Source organism: Coregonus clupeaformis, chromosome 37 (assembly GCF_020615455.1).
Source record: "Coregonus clupeaformis isolate EN_2021a chromosome 37, ASM2061545v1, whole genome shotgun sequence".
NCBI classification, from domain to species: domain Eukaryota; kingdom Metazoa; phylum Chordata; class Actinopteri; order Salmoniformes; family Salmonidae; genus Coregonus; species Coregonus clupeaformis.
In genome coordinates, this window is record NC_059228.1 from 4934059 (window position 1) to 4955542 (window position 21484).

At 43.5% G+C, this 21484-nt stretch overlaps 1 protein-coding gene across 3 annotated transcripts in view; it reads right to left on the reverse strand.

Annotated features, from left to right (window-relative positions):
- LOC121553567 (palmitoyltransferase ZDHHC16A) overlaps nucleotides 1-20846 on the reverse strand; it is a 40811-nt gene extending 19965 nt beyond the window's left edge. For 2 of the 3 annotated variants that reach the window (XM_041866761.2, XM_041866759.2), the window contains exon 1: nucleotides 20741-20846. In XM_041866761.2, coding sequence (XP_041722695.1) covers nucleotides 20741-20778 — 38 coding nt within the window. In that variant the 5' untranslated portion in view covers nucleotides 20779-20846. Of the gene's footprint in view, nucleotides 1-685; nucleotides 873-20740 lie in introns of those variants that run through there. The other variant, XM_041866760.2, reaches the window with a different exon arrangement.
- Between the last annotated feature and the right edge of the window lie 638 nt (nucleotides 20847-21484).

The window sequence follows — 21484 nt, forward strand, 5'->3', positions numbered from 1 at the left end:
AATGATTAATAACTATATTCCGGGACCCCGACCATCCGCGCAAGAAAAAAATTAAACAATCAGCCCACAGCTGAATGTAATTGGGGACTCCTGTAGATTTGAGATTGGGCCACAAACTTCTAGTTCTACTGCTTTAAAACAAAACAAAAAAAAAAGATTATGGCAACTCTTCTCTTGCTCTTCTGCATTCCAATCAAGGGATATGAGCAGGGCGGAACACAATAGTGAGAGCGACACAGCCCATAATGACAGCTTTGAAAGAATGGAGTTAGCTACATTGTTGGAATCCTATCCAGACGTTCTGAACCTTCAGGTCTAGCACATTGTTGAGCATTTTCACCGCAATCTTCCATGAACATGCCTCTGTCACTCACTGCCCATTCCTCCAATTTGTTATAAACCATCTGCCAGTGTAGCAGCAATTATCAAGTTCTATCATGATTCAATGTTCTATGTTTATGACACGGACAAAATGCTGTTTATAAAAAAGATAGCTAAACAATATGATTGAATGAGTCATATACATTTAAACTCTTCCTCAACCCTTATCTGTCAAAGATCATCAGTTGAAAGGACCACTGGCACTTGACCAGTGTCGTGAGCTACCAGCAGCAAGCTTGAAGAGCAGCGCTGTATACTGCTAGTTACCATTGCACAAAGTAATACATTCCATTTATATACTCACTTTCTTAGGATCGCATGTCACCCGTGAGAAATGTGTTACCTCTGGCCATGATACCAAGGTGAAGAAGGTTGAATTAACACGGAAGCTAATAATTGAACGGGAGACAATCTTCTCGAGTGAGAGATTCCTTAGCACAAACGCTTCTCCTCTACCTTGTCATAGTCATTTTACTTCCGGGAGAAGCTATACGGACCAATGGTGTATATATAAATAATTGATTTGGACACGCCTGGTGCCCAAATTGTTTACGTATGTCGCGCAGCTAGAGTCGAGTATAGATGAACGGATTCGGTTCAGTCAGTCCTCCTGATGAGCCTTCCCAGCCAGCCGTCCTGTGGGTTTTTACTCCAACCCTAATTTTGCCCACCTGATTCTAATAATTAGCTTGTTGATGAGCTGAATCAGGTTAGTTATAACTGGGGATGGAGCAAAAACCTACAGGAGGGTATAGCTCTCCAGGAACAGGGTTGGAGAGCCCTGGCATAGGGTCTAGACCCGGGTTCCCAATAAGGTGGCAAGCGGGCCATATTCAGCCTGCAAGTGATTTTATTTGCCCCCCCAAATTAATATTTGTTAAATATAATTTTCGTTGTTGGACAGAAGACTAAAATCACCAGGAAATCAGTTCAAAGTTATTTTAATTTAGGAAATCTGTTCCCAAGTATTCACACATAAATAGAGAGGCATATGTGATTATCCCAATGTAATCAAGGTTTACTATATCTGTTTGGGATTCTTGCGGTCAATTTGCAGTGTACACATTTTTTATCCTGATGAGCCCTTCCCAGCTAGCTAGTTTATACTTGTGGCTAGACACTTCAGCTAGAATTTGAAACTTGTCTGCCGAAGTTGGGACTTTGTTTTTGTTTTCAAAAATGTAGCTAGACTTTAATGCTGTAGTTCTACATTTTGGGTGACAATCACTACAATAAATGAGTAGCCTAAGCATAGGACACGATTCAGTAACAGTAGTCACTGCAGCCTAAAGTAAATTGAAATACATTTGCCAAAATTATAATTACTCCTGTTTATATATACAATAATTCAAAATACTTCACCAAAAAGGATGACTTAGCCACAGAGGATCATTAGCTTCTTTTAAAGCTGTGGATTGTTTCGAATCACAAGAGTGTAGGCCTAGTTGGGGAGCCTGCAATTTGGGCAGCGCGTGTGGCGATAGGCCTAGCTGATTATTGAGATGCGGCTGTAAGTGAAACGCAATGCTTCTAAAATATGTATAAAGATAATGTTTCGTGAGTATAATTTGAAATGTTGAGACAAGAAGACGGGGAGGGGTTGTGTGGCAAAGATATTGGCGCCTCTCTCCAGAATGTGCTCAGCTCTCCAGAATGCGCTAAGCTGTCTCCCCCCAATTATTGTGCATTCATTGTTTTATTGTGTTAATTGTTTGTCCTTTGATTAATTCCCCATTACATGTCACCAGTAGTACATTTACCGTTAATCGCGTCATTTCGTTACATTCATTTCTGTTAATGCATGGATTAATTAGGCCTACAGTCATTTACCATTCTCATTCTCGGAGTGGAAACTTTTGCAGAGTTTACAACCTGCTACACTTGTGAGAAACAAGTTTTGGTTTATTTCATACCATCATTTACGAATTTAGTCAATTTTTGCATTGTATTTTGTTGGAGCGCACCATGTGAGCAATGAGAATGTGTCTGGTTTCTATGTCATCTTAATGTTGACGGAACGCTTGCACCTGAGCACCCATAGAAGTAGGCTAACTGGCCTGCTGCATGCAAATGTAGGAAAGTGCCCATTTGGTGATGTTTGATTTCTGATTGTCTTAACTCGGCACCACTAATAAACTGAGCTTCTCAGTAATTTGTTCTTCACCTCACACAGTAAGTCAACGAAGTCCTTTTTTTTGTTATATAAAAAAAAAGAATAGTTCCTCACAGTATTTGAAAACTCTTTCCAAAACTCGCTCCCTCGATAATCACCAGGCCTCGGTGTGAAAGAGCAAAATGTCATGCTCTGAGGATCCAATATATCCAGTGGTAACGTCATAAAATACCTGAACACATTTCCCTTTGGGCAAAAACAGCTGTCTGTCCAGAGCTCACTTGTGTAGGAAACTCTGAGGGCCCGGAATAGGCTAGTTGATACAATGTTGCAAGTTTGCTGGCAACAGCTTCGGGCTGGACCTTCAAATAAACAGTCATTGGGCCGGAGCCAGTTGATTGATTTGATAGGGTACAATGTTGCACTTCACTAGTATAGCTCAGGTCAAGACAGATAGAAAAGGACGCAGACAGGTGGAGTAGAGAGATGAATGCGATTGAAAGAACCTGCATTTTCATCAGAATATTTATTTTTATTTAGTTCACAATGGAAGTTATATGCCTACTAAGCCATGGGTCTCGCAGACCACCTATGAGTAGCTCGCCAAACAATTCTGAAAGCACATGCAATTTTCACGTGTTCCACCGCAAACTGTCATAAACAAATCTCACAAGTATCAGACACCGCAAGCTCCCAGCTACTATCTAATCAACATTGACATTATCCCACCCTGGTTAGACACTATTGGCTTACAATGCCAAACCTAATACAAGATCTGCCAATTTCCAGCAATATTGCCCCTGTCTGTCTGTGTGGGGCGCACGTGTGTTTATCACTCCGTGTCTAGCCAGTTGATATGATAACCCTCTTGTGGGTTGTTAAAAATACTTTCCCCAAAACCTTCTCAATTAAATGTTAATTGCAAAGTAGGCTTACCTGGCAGAAGTATATCATGAATAAGTATATCATTTGTATCTACACTGAACAAAAATATAAAACGCAACATGCAACAATTTCAAAGATTTTACTGAGTTAAAGTTCATATAAGGAAATCAGTCAAATTAAATGAATTCATTAGGCCCAATCTATGGATTTCACAAGACTGGGAATATAGATATGCATCTGTTGGTCACAGATACCTTAAAAATGGGCCTCGGTATCTCGTCATAGTATTTCTGTGCATTCAAATTACCATCGATAAAATGCAATTGTGTTCGTTGTCCGTAGCTTATGCCTACCCATACCATAACCCCACCGCCACCATTGGGCACTCTGCAGTCAGGTCAAGACCCTGGTGGGTACGACGAGCACGCAGATGAGCTTCCCTGAGATGGTTTCTGACAGTTTGTCCAGAAATTATTCGGTGGTACAATTAAAGGGCCAGATGCGCAATTAAAAGGGTAATTACACTCAAAAATCTAAATGTGTTAGTTTTCTTCCAGACCTAAAAAAATGTGTCTTAATCATTGACATGGACTCAGATCATCCAGTGTTGTTGTTTCTCTATGAACAAAAAATAAAACAGAACATAATTTGGGAAAATATAAAACAGAATTATGGGGAAAAAACATACAGATTTTATTAACCATTATTTTACCAGGTATATTGACAGAAAACATAGTGCACTACTTTCTTGTACATTAAGGACCCGGGAAGAGTTGCAGGGGAGAGGAGAAGAATGTGCCTATTTGAAAGCTAGAAAAAATGTTGTAGCTCACAACATTTTTCATTTTTTAAAAGTAGCTCTCATGCTAGAAAAGGTTGGAGACCTCTGGCATAGACTCTTAGTTCCATGCGCTCATTTCTTTAGCCACCAATGGCTCACGGTGAATCAATGTGTCCATATGGCAGAGGCTGGTGCTCTGGCATTAATGGAATTTTAACTTTTAGATTTTATCATTCTAATTCCGATTCGTATTATTAACCACGTGACAATGATTTTGAGAAGCTAAAACGTTATTATTAAAATGAAACTCTTCCATGAAAATGTGCATATGAAAATCATAACTGGCATGCAGATCGGTAGAAATGGAAGGATAAATTGTAAGCTTCCCCAAACTTGAAACTCATGTGCAGCCTTGGAATAGATTATTGTGAACAGAGCACACATTTCTTTATACCATAGGCGAAATTGCCAGGGGGGGATAGGTGGGACATGTCCCCGCAATATTCAGAACATGTAGAATATTTTTTCGTTTTTTTTTGGTCAGGGGCCCTCTAGATAGCATATGAACACGTCATAAGCAATGGCAAAATGTGTAGAATTGCAGGAAATTTGCTTCAACAGTCGACTTTGGGCATGAAAAAAGGTCCAACTCCTCCTCTTTCTCAATTTTCAAACAGAAATGGGGTGTGCCTTTGGTGGTTTATTGATGTGTCATTCTGGTTATGCGTGCCGCGACTGACGTAGCTAGTTTGTTAGCTAAGCTAGCCACTTGTAGCTAGCCGGTAACTCCTCCAGTATGTGGTGACATAATTTCAATGATTTGTTTTTGGACGGAAGCTGTAGAGATCAGTAAGAAATGGCACTTCTGTAGCCAAATATCTTATTAATTCATTTTGTTTTTAAGCATTAAATTACCTGGTATGATGGTGCATTGATTAGTTATATAGTTTCTTTCTTTTTGAGCTTTTGCCCAAAGTCAACCTTTAAAGTAACGGTCCAGTGTTTCCAGATTTCTATGAAATATGACCTATAATTAATTACACTATGAATTAAATTGTTTTCCTTCCCAATTTTTTTAATTAAGCATTTTAAAAAGCAGCTTTTCTGTATTGGAATGCTGTGGGCATACCCCGACAACAGAATTGTGTGAGCGTATACCGGTCATTAACCTTTTGACCTGTACGATCACTTATTTGTGATCATTGTTGAGTGGTCCCTGCAGCATACAGAACAGCAGCAACAGAACTTCTGCATGTAATGCAACATGCATCTAAATAGCGTTGTTGTCTGTGGAAGGTTTTCTAGTCAGTAGGGGGTAGAAATGGGGGAAGGTATCGTGGGGGGAAATCATAGGAAATATTACTATGATGAGGGATTTATCAATAAATGGGGGGCAAACACAGCACAGCTGAGTATACATTGAAATAATTTGCTAATAATTTGCTTTTTTATTTGACTGGACTTAAGGTATATGCATCTTGGAACTCAGAGAAAAAAACAGGGCAAAATCACAACTTCAGTGATTTTAGGTCAGAAAGTGGGGGCTCTAGAAATATGCTAGAGTTTCCGACTTGGAATTCCAAGTTGGATGACGTTCAAAACGATTTTTTCCATAGTTACCAGTTGTATGAAAATGTAACACTCACTAACTGTAAGTCTCTCTGGATAAGAGCATCTGCTAAATGACTAAAATGTAATGTAAATGTTTTGAACGCATTGAAGTCGGAGATCTCCGAGCTCCAAGTTGATTTGAACACAGCATTAGTCTCAGCGGACGGGGGTAGAGAGCAGCAGAGGGTCAGCTTCTTACGGTCCCTGCACTCCTACCTTTCCTCAGGTGAGACTGACCAGAGAGAGGGGAGACCGTCTTCCACCTGATGGCGAAACTGGAGTCGCACCGCATCTGCCTCGAGTACACATTCATGTTATTCCTATGACCAGAGAAATTTAAATATTCCTCGATATTAAAATAGACACGACAAGCTGCTAAAAATAATAAAAACGCAGGGCTATCAGTACACTTGGCTACTCATTCATTGCAGTGCAAGTGGGAGTAGGGAGAAGGCGTTTTATGTTTTGTAATAGTGTTGAAAAATTTTTTTACATGACCTCGCACATAAAAACAGTAGCTCTTTGCTGTATTCTTTGACAGTCGCTCTCTGGTCATGGTTTTAAAAGTTATGAAATCTGACGTAGGCTAGTATCAAATTTATAGGCACGGTGATTTGAGCTACCAGATTGGCCAGCGCGGTAGGCGCACTGGATTTAGCCACAATCTCCCAGTCTGCCAGGTAGGCGGAGTTTGTCTTTTCAGACAATTAAATGGTTCAAAATGGGAACACTTTGTCTACCCAGCTTCTGAATCAAGTGCACCTACCACCAACAGCGCAACACAAATAATAATACCAAAAAAGGTGCGCAAGCCTTTAACCTTTCTACAGAAATGTTTGATGATTGACTAGGAATGCCTTGAAGACCAACCAGTCGATCGTGATCAACCAGTTGGTGTCCACTGCTGTAGACCATACTATTGGTTTTCATCTGTATTTTTCGTAGCTATTTACCACCACAAACCATTGCTGGCAAATCGGACCATAACTCTATCCTCCTGATTCATGCAAGCAAAAACTCAAACAGGAAGCACCAGTGACATGCAGTGGTGTAAAGTACTTAAGTAAAAATACTTTAAAGTACTACTTCAGGAGTATCTGTACTTTACTTTACTATTTATATTAAAATAATGTACTTTTTACTCCATACATTTTCCCTGACACCCAAAAGTGCTAGTTACATTTTGACAGGAAAATGGTCAAATTCACACACTTATCAAGAGAACATCCCTGGTCATCCCTACTGCCTCTGATCTGGCGGACTCACTAAACACATGCTTTGTTTGTAAATTATGTCTGAGTGTTGGAGTGTGCCCCTGGCTATCCATCTTTTTATTTTTAAACAAGACAATTGTGCCGTCTGTTTGCTTAATATAAGGAATTTGAAATGGTTTATACTTTTACTTTTGATACTTAAGTACATTTTAGCAATTACATTTACTTTTGATACTTAAGTATATTTAAAACCAAATACTTTTAGACTTTTACTCAAGTAGTATTTTACTGGGCGACTTTCACTTTTACTTGAGTCATTTTCTATTAAGGTATCTTTACTTTTACTCAAGTATGATGATTGAGTACTTTTTCCACCACTGGTGATGCGCTCAATACGGAAGTGGTCTGATGAAGTGGATGCTAAACTACAGGACTGTTTCACTACCACAAACTGGAATATGTTCCGGGATTCATCCGATGGCATTGAGGAGTTTACCACATCAGTCACCGGCTTCATTAGTAAGTGTTTCAAGGACGTTGTCCCCACAGTGACCGTATGTACATATCCCAACCAGAAGCCATGGATTACAGGCAATATCCGCACTGAGCTAAAGGCTAGAGCTGCCGCTTTCAAGGATCAGGATACTAATAGGGACACTTATGAGGAATCCCGCTACTCCCTCCGACGAACCATCAAACAGGCAAAGCATCAATACAGGACTATGATCTAATCCTACTACATCGGCTCTGACACTTGTTGGAGGTGGCAGGGTTTGCAAACTATCATGGATTACAAAGAGAAACCCAGCCGAGAGCTGCCCAGTGACGCGAGCCTACCAGACGAGCTAAATGCCTTCTATGCTTGCTTGAAAAAACTGAACCATGCGTGAGAGCACCAGCTGTTCCGGACGACTGTATGATCACGCCCTCTGTACCGGGTGTGGTTAAGACCTTTAAAGAGGTTAACATTCACAAGGCAAGACCAGGAAGCTTTCTCAGAGCATGCGCTGAGCAGCTGACATGTGTCTTCACTGACATTTTCAACCTCTCTCTGAGCCAGTCTGTAATACCTACATGTTTTAAGCAAACCACCATAGTCCCTGTGCCTAAGAACGCCAAGGTAACTTGTCTAAATGACTACCACCCCATAGCACTCACCTCGTGTAGCTATGAAATGCTTTGAAAGACTGGTCATGTCTCATTGTCAACACCATCATCCCAGAAACCCTGAACCTACTCCAATTCGCATGCCGCCCTAACAGATCCCAGTTGACACAATCTCTACTGCACTCCACACTGCCCTTTCCCACCTGGACAAAAGGAACACCTATGTGAGAATTCTGTTCACTGACTACAGCTCAGCGTTAAACACCATAGTGCAGGGTTCACCAACTGGCGGCGCGCGAGCCGAATTTGGCCCGCGGGTGGTTTGATTGGGCCCCCACATGTTTCTGAGCAAAAAACTAAAATATATAGCTTTTTTTTTTCATTTTCTTTTTTTTCCATTGTTGGACATAAAAGACTGTAAAAACACCAGGAAATAAGCTCCAAGTGATTTTAATTTAAGAAATCTGTTCCCAAGTATTCACACGCATTATAGAGAGACACATGATCGTATACACATGTAAGCAAGGTTTGAAATGATTATGTTTTAGTCAAACATTACATCTGTTTGGGCTTCTTGCAGTTCATTTGCAGTCTACAAATTATTTCTAGTTATATTCCGGCCCCCCGACCATCCACTCAAGAAAGAAATTGGCCCGTGGCTGAATCTAGTAGATGATCCCTGCCATAGTGCCCTCCAAGCTCATCACTAAGCTAAGCACCCTGGGACTGAACACCTCCCACAGCAACTGGATCCTGGACTTTCTGACGGGCCTTCCCCAGGTGGTGAGGGTAGCCAACAACACATCCGCCATGCTGACCCTCAACACAAGGCCCCTTAGGGGTACGTGCTCAGTCCCCTCCTGTACCCCCTGTTCTCCCACAACAGCATGGCCGTGCATTACTCCAACACCATCATTAAGTTTGCCGACGACACGACAGTGGTAAGCCTGATCACCGACAACTATGAGAAAGCATATAGGGAGGAGGTCAGAGACCTGGCAGTGTGGTTCCAGGACAACAACCTCTCCTTCCCTGTTACTATTTCCTTTTTATTCATCAAATATCTGTACCATTTTTTAAATGCCACTTTAGCTACTGCCGGCGATGTGATACTGATAGCCTACAGCTTCCCAGTGGGAAGCAATCTATTATGTATATAAACCTTGGATTGCTAATGCTATGTATTGGCCATTGAGAGACTTTGAAGCCACCGGTCGGACATATTGGCACTCCCCAGTAGGCACAGTCCTCCATAGGAATGAATGGGATTCTACAGGACAAAATTATGTGTATTTAAGTATTTTGTTGTTGTATATAGAATGGCGCCGAAGGAGATGGCTGCCGTTTTACGGGCTCCTAACCAATTGTGCTATTGTGTGTGTTTTTTTTCGCGTTATTTTGTACACAATGTTCCTGCCACCGTCTCTTATGACAGAAAAGAGCTTCTGGATATCAGGACAGCGATTACTCACCTTGTACCCGATGAATGCTTTTACTTTAACGAGTCAGACAAAGGATTTTCTTCAGACACCCGACAAGGCCCAAAACCCCCTCATTCGCATGAGAAAGAGACGGAGATATCGAGGACGTAGCTCAGGGTGCCTTGTAAGGATCCGACGGCGAGTGCGTAATCTTCCTCTACCATCAGTCCTATTAGCCAACGTACAATCATTGGATAACAAAATAGACTAACTAAGATCGCGGATATCCCACCAAAGGGACATAAAAACCTGTAATATCTTATGTTTCACCGAGTCGTGGCTGAACGACAACATGGATAACATACAGTTGGCGGGATATACGCTGCATCGGCAAGATAGAACAGCTGACTCCGGTAAGACCAGGGGTGGCGGTCTGTGTATATTTGTAAACAACAGTTGGTGCATAAAATCTAATATTAAGGAAGTCTCAAGGTTTTCCTCGTCTGAGGTAGAGTATCTCATGATAAACTGTAGACCACACTATTTACCAATAGAGTTTTCATCTATATTTTTCGTAGCTGTCTATTTACCACCACAAAGCGATGCTGGCACTAAGATTGCACTCAATGAGCTGTATAAGGCCATAAGCAAACAGGAAAACGCTCATCCAGAGGCGGCGCTCCTAGTGGCCTGGGACTTTAATGCAGGTAAACTTAAATCCGTTTTACCTCATTTCTACCAGCATGTTAAATGTGCAACCAGAGAAAAAAAAACTCTAGACCACCTTTACTCCACACACAGAGAAACGTACAAAGCTCTCCCTTGCCCTCCATTTGGCAAATCTGACCATAACCCTATCCTCCTGATTCCTGCTTACAAGGAAAAACTAAAGCAGGAAGCAATAATAATAATAATAATATGCCATTTAGCAGACGCTTTTATCCAAAGCGACTTACAGTCATGCGTGCATACATTTTTGTGTATGGGTGGTCCTGGGGATCGAACCCACTACCTTGGCGTTACAAGCGCCGTGCTCTACCAGCTGAGCTACAGAGGACCACGCACCAGTGACTCGGTCAATAAAGAAGTGTCAGATGACGCAGATGCTAAGCTACAGGACTGTTTTGCTAGCACAGACTGGAATATGTTCTGGTTTTATTCCGATGGCATTGAGTAGTACACCACATCAGTCACTGGCTTCATCAATAAGTCTATTGATGACGTCGTTCCTACAGTGACCGTACGTACATACCCGAACCAGAAGCCATGGATTACAGGCAACATATGCACTGAGCTAAAGGGTAGAGCTGCCGCTTTCAAGGACTCTAACCCGGACACTTAAAAGAAATCCCGCTATGCCCTCCGACGAACCATCAAACAGGCAAAGTCTCAATACAGGACTAAGATTGAATCGTACAACACCGGCTCCGATGTTCGTCGGATGTGGCAGGGCATGCAAACTATTAAAGACTACAAAGGGAAGCACAGCCGCGAGCTGCCCAGTGACACGAACCTACCAGACTAGCTAAATTACTTCTATGCTCGCTTCGAGACAAGCAACACTGAAGCATGCATGAGAGCATCAGCTGTTCCAAACGACTGTGTGATCACGCTCTCCATAGCCGATGTGAGTAAGACCTTTAAACGGGTCAACATTCACAAGGCCGCAGGGCCAGACGGATTAACAGGACGTGTACTCCAAGCATGCGCTGACCAACTGGCAAGTGTCTTCACTGACATTGTCAACCTGTCCCTGACTGAGTATGTAATACCAACATGTTTCAAGCAGACCACCATAGTTCCTGTGCCCAAGAACACTAAGGTAACCTGCCTAAATGACTACCGACCCGTAGGACTCATATCTGTAGCCATGAAGTGCTTTGAAAGGCTGGTCATGGCTCACATCAACACCATTATCCCAGAAGACCCACTTCAATTTGCATACCGCCCCAACAGATCCACAGATGAATCAATCTCTATTGCACTCCACACTGCCCTTTCCCACCTGGACAAAAGGAACACCTATGTGAGAATGCTATTAATAGACTACATCTCAGCATTCAACAACATAGTCCTCAAAGCTCATCACTAAGCTAAGGACCCTGGGACTAAACACCTCCCTCTGCAACTGGATCCTGGACTTCCTGACGGGCCGCCCCCAAGTGGTAAGGGTAGGTAACACATCTGCCACACTGATCCTCAACGGGGACCCCTCAGGGGTGCGTACTCAGTCCCCTCCTGTACTCCCTGTTCACCCATGACTGCATGGCCAGACACGACTCTAACACCATCTTTAAGTTTGCTGACGACACAACAGTGGTAGGCCTGATCACCGACAACGATGAGATAGCCTATAGGGAGGAGATCAGAGACCTGGCCGTGTAGTGTCAGGATAACAAACTCTCCCTCAACGTGATCAAGACCAAGGAGATGATTGTGGACTACAGGAAAAAGAAGAGGACCGAGCACGCCCCCATTCCCATCGACGGGGCTGTAGTGGAGCAGGTTGAGAGCTTCAAGTTCCTTGGTGTCCACATCACCAACAAACCATCATGGTCCAAACACTCCCCCTCAGGAGACTGACAAGATTTGGCCTGGGTCCTCAGATCCTCAAAAAGTTCTACAGCAGCACCATCGAGAGCATCCTGACTGGTTGCATCACTGCCTGGTATGGCAACTGCTCTGCCTCCGACCGCAAGGCACTACAGAGGGTAGTGCGTATGGCCCAGTAGTGCGTTTTTCTTAAAACTGCATTGTTGGTTAAGGGCTTGTAAATAAGCATTTCACTGTAAGGTCTACACCTGTTGTATTCGGCACGTGACAAATAACATTTGATTTGATTTAGTGGTGACAGTAACATTAATAATTTCTAAACTTTCTACTTTAAGGAAAATGTATTTATACATTTGTTCATTTTATTTGTATGTTTATCACACGTAATATAATTTAAAAGTATGCATTAAGGTGTCTGTAATAGAATAACGTGGCAAAAACGAATGTAGACATTAATAAATGCATTACTTTATCTTCCAATTTTTTTTACAACGGTGAGGGAGTGCCAAGATGGAGGCAAGGTGACGTCAACACAGCGCCCCCTATAAGTCATCTAGTGTATATATAAATCATTGTAAGCAACTCACGTCAGCAACACCTCCATACAACACCGTTGCACTGGTCATTTGGCACAGGCTTGTCGTTACGTAAGCTAATTTGCATGTCATGGTGACATTCAGATGGTGACCAATACTACAAGTTATTTCTCCCTCTCCCATCAAAATAAACATAACTTTCTTTTACAACTAGCTAGCCAGCATAAACTAGATACAGTAGCTAGCTGGGAACTGAAAACCATCCATTCGTCTCCACACGCGACTCCTCTTCTTCTATGGTATTATGGAGGTCCGCAAGCATATGTTAGAGGTGCATGCCGCCACCTACTATGTGGGGTAAAAACTAGGGAACTTTAACGCAGAAAACACGGGGAAATAGGTAAAGGGTGAAAGAAAAACAACCCCCCTAAAAAACAAACAAACAAAAATCTATGTACTCCTTTAGTCAGATTCAGATGTCTACTCTGATCCCTACAGGCTCTGGGGTCATGTCTAGATGGGATCCAGCTTTTGTCAAATTTGCCAAAAAGTTGGACGCACAGAATCGTCTAGAATATCATTGTATGCTGTAGCGTTAAGATTTCCCTTCACTGGAACTAAAGGGCCTATCCTGAACCATGAAAAACAGCCCCAGACCATTATTCCTCCTCCACCAAACTTTACTGTTGGCACTATGCATTTGGGCAGGTAGCGTTCTCCTGCATCCTCCAAACCCAGATTTGTCTGTCGTTCTGCCAGATGGTGAAGCGTGATTCATCCCTCCAGAGAACGCGTTTCCACTTCTCCAGAGTCAAATGACGGCGATTTTTATACCACTCCAGCCGATGCTTGGCATTGCGCATGGTGATCTTAGGCTTGTATGTGGCTGTTTGGCCATGGAAACCCATTTCATGAAGCTCCCGACGAACAGTTCTTGTGCTGACATTGCTTCCAGAGGCAGTTTGGAACTCGATAGTGAGCGTTGCAACCGAGGTCAGACAATGTTTACACGCTACGCGCTTCAGCACTCGGCGGTCCCGTTCTGTGGAGTCCCGATCTATTTTACTATGGAGACTGCATGGCTGTGTGCTAAATTGTATACACCTGTCAGCAACGGGTGTGGCTGAAATAGCCGAATCCACTAATTTGAAGGGGTGTCCACATATTTTTGTATATATAGTGTATCTTGACATGCTATATAGTTTGACCACCATCAGTGCATGTTACGATAATAATCTATATAAAGTACAGTCATTTGTTAAATTAGAGGTACTGTGAAAGTGAAACCATTGTTGAAATACTATAAAAGACTGAGATAATGGGAAATGGAAGATTCTGATCTTGGAAGATTTGGCACACGCTGCATTTCCCAGAGAGCAAGTTTTTAGAGAGGTGGGACTTTTTCTGCAGAAAGTACAGATTGGCTCATCAGATATCGTTTCCCAAAAACAATCTTATAGGATTTTTGGCAGGATTTAAGACCTAAATCCTCGCAAAACACATGCCATTCCAGTGCTCATCCAAGTGCTATCCACCCTTGGGTTTTTGGCAACAAGCACTTTTCAGAGGGAGCTTGCCGATCGGCAACTCACATCCCTCGATGAGCCAATGTTTTGGATGCAATCATCAGTAAAACGAACTGTAACATACAATTTCCATACACCATCGCACAACAGGTCAAGAGGGGTTTCTTTGCCATCAATTGGTTCCCAAATACGGACAGAGTAATAGACGGCACCCACATCGCCATAAAAGCACCATCCCAAAACGAGTTCAACTAGGCCATGTGAACAGAAAAGGCTTCCTCTCTTAATGTGCAGGTGATAGCTTACATGGTACACAAAAAACTCTACTGAATGTGGTGGCAAGGTGGCCAAGTGGAACGCACAACTCCGTTCATTCTGCATTACAGCAGTGTTGGCCTATACGCCTACAGGAGGGAGCTGTTGAGGATGGATGGCTTATTGGTAAGTGTTGCCTACTCATTTGAAGTATTTAAAACCTTGTATGTCAAATACTTGAGGTGCGCTTGATTAAGAAAAGAAACAGATTAAGGAGGAGTTTGAGAAGCTTTACCAATTTCTATAAGATGAAGAGGGGACCAGGATAGCTGCACTGGTGGAGGAAAGGAAGCAGAAGTATGATGATAAAGAAGATTGCGGAGATGAGCAAAAAGATATGTGATATTCCATTATCATGGCGCCATTGTAACGCGCAAACTAGGCCTATAACAAGCATACCTAAGTATTTCAAATGATTTGTCTCAAATGTATTTAGCCTGTTTTTAACAGGACATCTTTACAAGTACCTACTATACATGTGTCTGTACAGTACTCAATGTGAACATGTGAAAGTGTCTTCAACTCAGTTTCCATTTATTAAGTGTATGTTTGTGGAACAAAAAATTAAAGCTGTTTGTATTCATTTTGGATCATGTGGTCATAAAAGTATTAGTTGACGTAGGTGCAATATACGACCCAAAATAAGATGCCATTTCATGTCGCCTCTCTTTCACTTCCTATATAGACCATTAGAATAGGGCTGGTGCCAGTAACTGAAGTGCAGGGGAAAAGCGGAGAGGAGGTAAAGCAATAAAGGTCTTTACAGGGGGGGATTGATGGAGGGGGGGGAAGGAAGGGAAATGGGCTCAGTGACCTTTGCGGGAGATTCCCCCAGTGTTCAAACGGCACCATGAAAGCCAGGCTTGTTTCTGAAGTCCGCCGCAAAATGTCAATTGCAACTTATCCCACCTGCCCAAGGACGGGGTCTGAAAGTGGAGTCTGGAGTCACTGTAGTGTAGCCCATCTATTCTACAGTGGGGCTCTATGTGGTCTCTGTGTCTCCTTCTAATGTCTGAGTCTTGCTGAGTGAATTCACCTTTTCACATTTTAAGGCAGCAAAATGTGAAGACTGTGCAAAGGGTGTGTAGACTTTCGCTAGGCACTGTGTCACAATTGACACGCTTTTACCGTAAAATATTAATTTCACTTCAGTTCTGAGAACCATATATTATTAGAGCTTGGTGAGAGCATGGCTGTCCTCTGGTTATTTTGCATACAACCTTCCCACAATGTTCTGGGAATGGTGCAGGATAGTTTATTGGCTTTGGAACATTCTCAGCACATTTAAGGAACTTGACAAAATAACAATTTATTTTTGGTATTGCATTACTTTAAAAGAACGTTTCCTAAAAGTTAAAATATCGTTACATTTAATTACATTTTGGTAATGTTCTAAGAACGTTCTCCAACTGGTTTGACATTGGGAACACATGACTCAAATAGTTCATAGAACGTTAAGAAACAACATTCTCCTGTGGGAATTTAAATACTTCAGCATAACGTTTCCGCCATGTTTCCTCATGGTTCTATTTAAAGTAATGTTCTCAAATTGTTCTGAGAACGTGAAGAAACAACATTCTTCTGTGGGAATTTCAGTACTTCAGCATAAGTTTTCAGCAGGTTTCCTCATGGTTCTATTTAAAGTCATGTTCTCAGAACATTACAACGTTACATAAAAACCACAAGAAAACATTAGTAATGTTCAAAGAACGTTCTAAGAATGTTATTGAAAAACATATACACCTACTGTTCTCAGCTACAACAAAATGCTCTCTATCGCCTCTCTAACCTGGTGGTCCCTGCACGCACCACCCACGTGGAGTTCCAGGTCTCAGGCAGCCTCTGGAACTGCCGTTCTGCTGCCAACAAGGCAGAGTTCATCTCAGCCTATGCTACCCTCCAGTCCCTCGACTTCTTGGCGCTGACGGAAACATGGATTACCACTGAAAACACTGCTACTCCTACTGCTCTCTCCTCGTCTGACCATGTGTTCTCGCATACCCCGAGAGCATCTGGTCAGCGGGGTGGTGGCACAGGAATCCTCATCTCTCCCAAATGGACATTCTCTATTTTTCCCCTGACTCATCTGTCTATCTCCTCATTTGAATTCCATGCTGTCACAGTCACTAGCCCATTTAAGCTTAATATCCTTGTCATCTATCGCCCTCCAGGTTCCCTTGGAGAGTTCATCAATGAGCTTGACGCCTTGATAAGTTCATTTCCTGAGGATGGCTCACCCCTCACAGTTCTGGGGGACTTCAACCTCCCTACATCTACCTTTGACTCATTTCTCTCTGCCTCCTTCTTTCCACTCCTCTCCTCTTTTGACCTCACCCTCTCACCATCCCCCCTACTCACAAGGCAGGCAATACGCTTGACCTCATTTTTACTAGATGCTGTTCTTCTACTAATCTCACTGCAACTCCCCTCCATGTCTCCGACCACTACTTTGTATCCTTTTCTCTCTCGCTCTCCTCCAACACTACTCACTCTGCCCCTACTCAGATGGTAATGCGCCGTCGCAACCTTCGCTCTCTCTCTCCCGCTACTCTCTCCTCTTCCATCCTATCATCTCTTCCCTCTGCTCAATCCTTCTCCCTCCAATCTCCTGATTCTGCCTCCTCAACCCTCCTCTCCTCCCTTTCTGCATCCTTTGACTCTCTATGTCCCCTATCCTCCCGGCCGGCTCGGTCCTCCCCTCCAGCTCCGTGGCTTGATGACTCATTGCGAGCTCACAGAACAGGGCTCCGGGCAGCCGAGCGGAAATGGAGGAAAACTAGACTCCCTGCGGACCTGGCATCTTTTCACTCCCTCCTCTCTACATTTTCTTCATCTGTTTCTGCTGCTAAGGCCACTTTCTACCACTCTAAATTCCAAGCATCTGCCTCTAACCCTAGGAAGTTCTTTGCCACCTTCTCCTCCCTGCTGAATCCTCCTCCCCCTCCCCTCCCCCCCACCTCCTCCCTCTCTGTGGATGACTTCGTCAACCATTTTGAAAAGAAGGTTGACGACATCCGATCCTCGTTTGTTAAGTCAAATGACACTGCTGGTCCTGCTCACACTGCCCTACCCTATGCTTTGACTTCTTTCTCCCCTCTCTCTACAGATAAAATCTGATCTCCGGTGACCTTCTCCCTTACCTCACCTCGCTGATCAACTCATCCTTGACCGCTGGCTATGTCCCTTCCGTCTTCAAGAGAGCGAGAGTTGCACCCCTTCTCAAAAAACCAACACTCGATCCCTCTGATGTCAACAACTACAGACCAGTATCCCTTCTTTCTTTTCTCTCCAAAACTATTGAGCGTGCCGTCTTTAGCCAACTCTCTTGCTATCTCTCTCAGAATGACCTTCTTGATCCAAACCAGTCAGGTTTCAAGACTGGTCATTCAACTGAGACTGCTCTTCTCTGTGTCACGGAGGCTCTCCACACTGCTAAAGCTAACTCTCTCTCTCCTCTGCTCTTGTCCTTCTAGACCTGTCTGCTGCCTTTGATACTGTGAACCATCAGATCCTCCTCTCCACCCTCTCCGAGCTGGGCATCTCTGGCGCGGCTCACTCTTGGATTGCATCCTACCTGACCGGTCGCTCCTACCAGTGGCGTGGTAGGGCTCAGTTCTAGGCCCTCTCCTATTCTCGCTATACACCAAGTCACTTGGCTCTGTCATATCCTCACATGGCCTCTCCTATCATTGCTACGCAGACGACACACAACTAATCTTCTCCTTTCCCCCTTCTGATAACCAGGTGGCGAATCGCATCTCTGCATGTCTGGCAGACATATCAGTATGGATGACGGATCACCACCTCAAGCTGAACCTTGGCAAGACGGAGCTGCTCTTCCTCCCGAGGAAGGACTGCCCGTTCCATGATCTCGCCATCACGGTCATCACGGTTGACAACTCCGTTGTGTCCTCCTTCCAGAGTGCGAAGAGCCTTGGCGTGACCCTGGACAACACCCTGTCGTTCTCCGCTAACATCAAGGCGGTGACCCGATCCTGTAGGTTCATGCTCTACAACATTCAGAGAGTACGACCCTGCCTTACACAGGAAGCGGCACAGGTCCTAATCCAGGCACTTGTCATCTCCCGTCTGGATTACTGCAACTCGCTGTTGGCTGGGCTCCCTGCCTGTGCCATTAAACCCCTACAACTCATCCAGAATGCCGCAGCCCGTCTGGTGTTCAACCTTCCCAAGTTCTCTCATGTCACCCCGCTCCTCCGCACACTACACTGGCTTCCAGTTGAAGCTCGCATCTGCTACAAGACCATGGTGCTTGCCTACGGAGCTGTGAGGGGAACGGCACCTCCGTACCTTCAGGCTCTGATCAGTCCCTACACCCAAACGAGGGCATTGCGTTCATCCACCTCTGGCCTGCTGGCTCCCCTACCTCTGCTGAAGCACAGTTCCCGCTCAGCCCAGTCAAAACTGTTCGCTGCTCTGGCACCCCAATGGTGGAACAAGCTCCCTCACGACGCCAGGACAGCGGAGTCAAACACCACCTTCCGGAGACATTTGAAACCCCACCTCTTTAAGGAACACCTGGGATAGGATAAAGTAATCCTTCTAACCCCCACCCCCTTACCCCACTCCACCCCCCCAAAAAAAAATTTTGTAAAGTGGTTATCCCACTGGCTATAAGGTGAATGCACCAATTTGTAAGTCGCTCTGGATAAGAGCGTCTGCTAAATGACATAAATGTAAATGTATCCTCTATCTTGTTAAATGTGTTCAGGTGTGTTGGCCGCGGCTTCTAATTCTTCTTCTTCTTCTTCTCGGGTATAATGGCGTTTGCAACAATTGGATGTGCATTCCGCCACCTACTGTGCTGGTGGATAATAAAGATCCCCAAAAATAAATAATGTGGGGTAAAAAAATATTCATACAAATGATCAAAAAGAAGGTTAACGTAAACAAATTCAACCTGCATTTCTGTTAAAATTCAAAATTCAAATCAGGTCCCTACACAGGCTCAGAAGGATCCTGTGAGGGCGGGACATTTTCTGGGGACAATAGTCCTTGCAGTGCCTCTGCTGTGAAGTCTTGAAGACCCAATAACTTTTCTAGCTGCAGATACAGTGATGTCCAGCTTCTTAAACTTCTTGGACACTTGTTTAGTACAATTAACACCTTCTTTACAATTAGTGTATCCAGATCTCTTGACTGACGTAAAACATGTGCGACTAGTTGTGATGCATCCACCGCCATATCTTCTTCAGCTCTGTGGCCTCTTGCCCCTTCGACACTCTTCACTGCCTCCACACAGGAAATCTGGTGTACAGCCTTATCCTTGACACCTCAACCTCTTTAACCCTAACAGGGCACTCAAATAAGTCTGCAGTATGATCCCCACCACAATTGCAAAATGTTCCATACATAGAGTCTTCAAAAACATAAATTTGACACGTGGCCATATATTTTGCAATTCCAACACTGTAGTTGTTTGGCCACAAATGCTCTCACCACATACCTCACATATCCAAGCTTCACATGTGCAGGTAGTCTCCTCAACCAACAATAGTATCGATAGGCTTTTCTCCTTCTTTCCATTTACCATACTGGTCAGGTGACTTTCACTGATCACTCCTGGGATTTTCTGAATAAGGTACAAAAAATGTATATCTAACGAGACTCCAGATATAACTCCTTTGGCAGGCACCCTTCTCTGAAGATCAATCCAGGTCACATCCAACTTTGCCACTTTTTCCAGATCCAGTGTTTTGGTTAATTGTATAAATAAAAGAACAGAAGAAGCGTTTCTTCTGTTCTTTATTTATACAGTTAACCAAAACAAGGCCGCTTCTAGTCACCTTGATTGAATCTACCTTTCCCACTGCTCTCTTCACAGTCCTCGATAGAACCAATTAATCTCCAGCATTAACCTCCTTGTCTAAAACATGCAGTCCAACAAGTAATGTATTATTGGACTGATCTTGTCTTCCACTACAACGTTTCGTTCCATTCTTTGATTTCACCATTCACTGTCACAAACTTCACTTGCCACACTCTCAGATAGTGATGTTATGTTTGATACCGGAGCTCCGAGGCATGGGTTGAAATTGCTAAGCAGCTAAATTCAAAGCAGTGTGCCGATGCGTGTATCACTTTATCAGAAGAACGTCATCAATGACGTCTGAAGCTTTGTTTGATCAACCCATGTGTTGCAAAATGCGAGATCCCATTGATTTCGCCATGATTCCGGTGCATTCTTCAATTCCAAGCTGCCTTCAAACACCAACCTCTACTGTCCACCATACTTAGAAATATTGTTAGGATTTTGTACAAGAAGTTTCACCTTACCGGTAGCTTAGCGGGTAGAGTAGGGATCTATGGAACATTCAGGGACGTGAGTGTCACGGATTCAGTCGAGGCTGCTCCTCCTCCTTGCTCGGGCAGGCTTCGGCGTTCGTCGTCACCGGAGTACTAGCTGCTACCGATCTATGTTTCTGTGTTCTACTTGTCTTGTCTTTATTGTTCACACATGGTTCCCATTAGGTATTGATTACTTCCCTATTTAACCCTCTGGCTCCCACTGTATGTTGTGCGTGTTTGTTCATGTTTGGTTGTCGTCTGGTGAGCGGGTTTGTTTCCTCCCTGCGTGGAGATATGTTACTTACGTTACCTACGAGTAAAGTACGTTTTCGATTAGCTCTGTGTCCTGCGCCTGACTTCGTCCTACCGCATCACACTGACAGCCTGACAGTGAGGTTCGATCCTGTTGAAGATTGTTTTGAAAATAGTTTTATGTGAAACCACACTTTATGCACTGTTGTTAAAATAATTTGTTTTATTTAGTATAGTATAAGCTTCTGTCTTAAGCATCCTAAATAATGCCATAAATTCAGTTTTTGAAAAATAGTCAACTTGAAGGCAGAAATGGTAGGCATGATGTAAACCTGGTATTCCAACTGATTTGAGGCGACTTACCGCTGCGCCATGGAATTTTTATAAAAACGGTGGAGAAATGTAGCCAGTGGCACCTAGTGTCTGGTATGAAATAAGAGGAGGTGAGCAATGTCATAAATACCTGAGCAGAACCTTTCA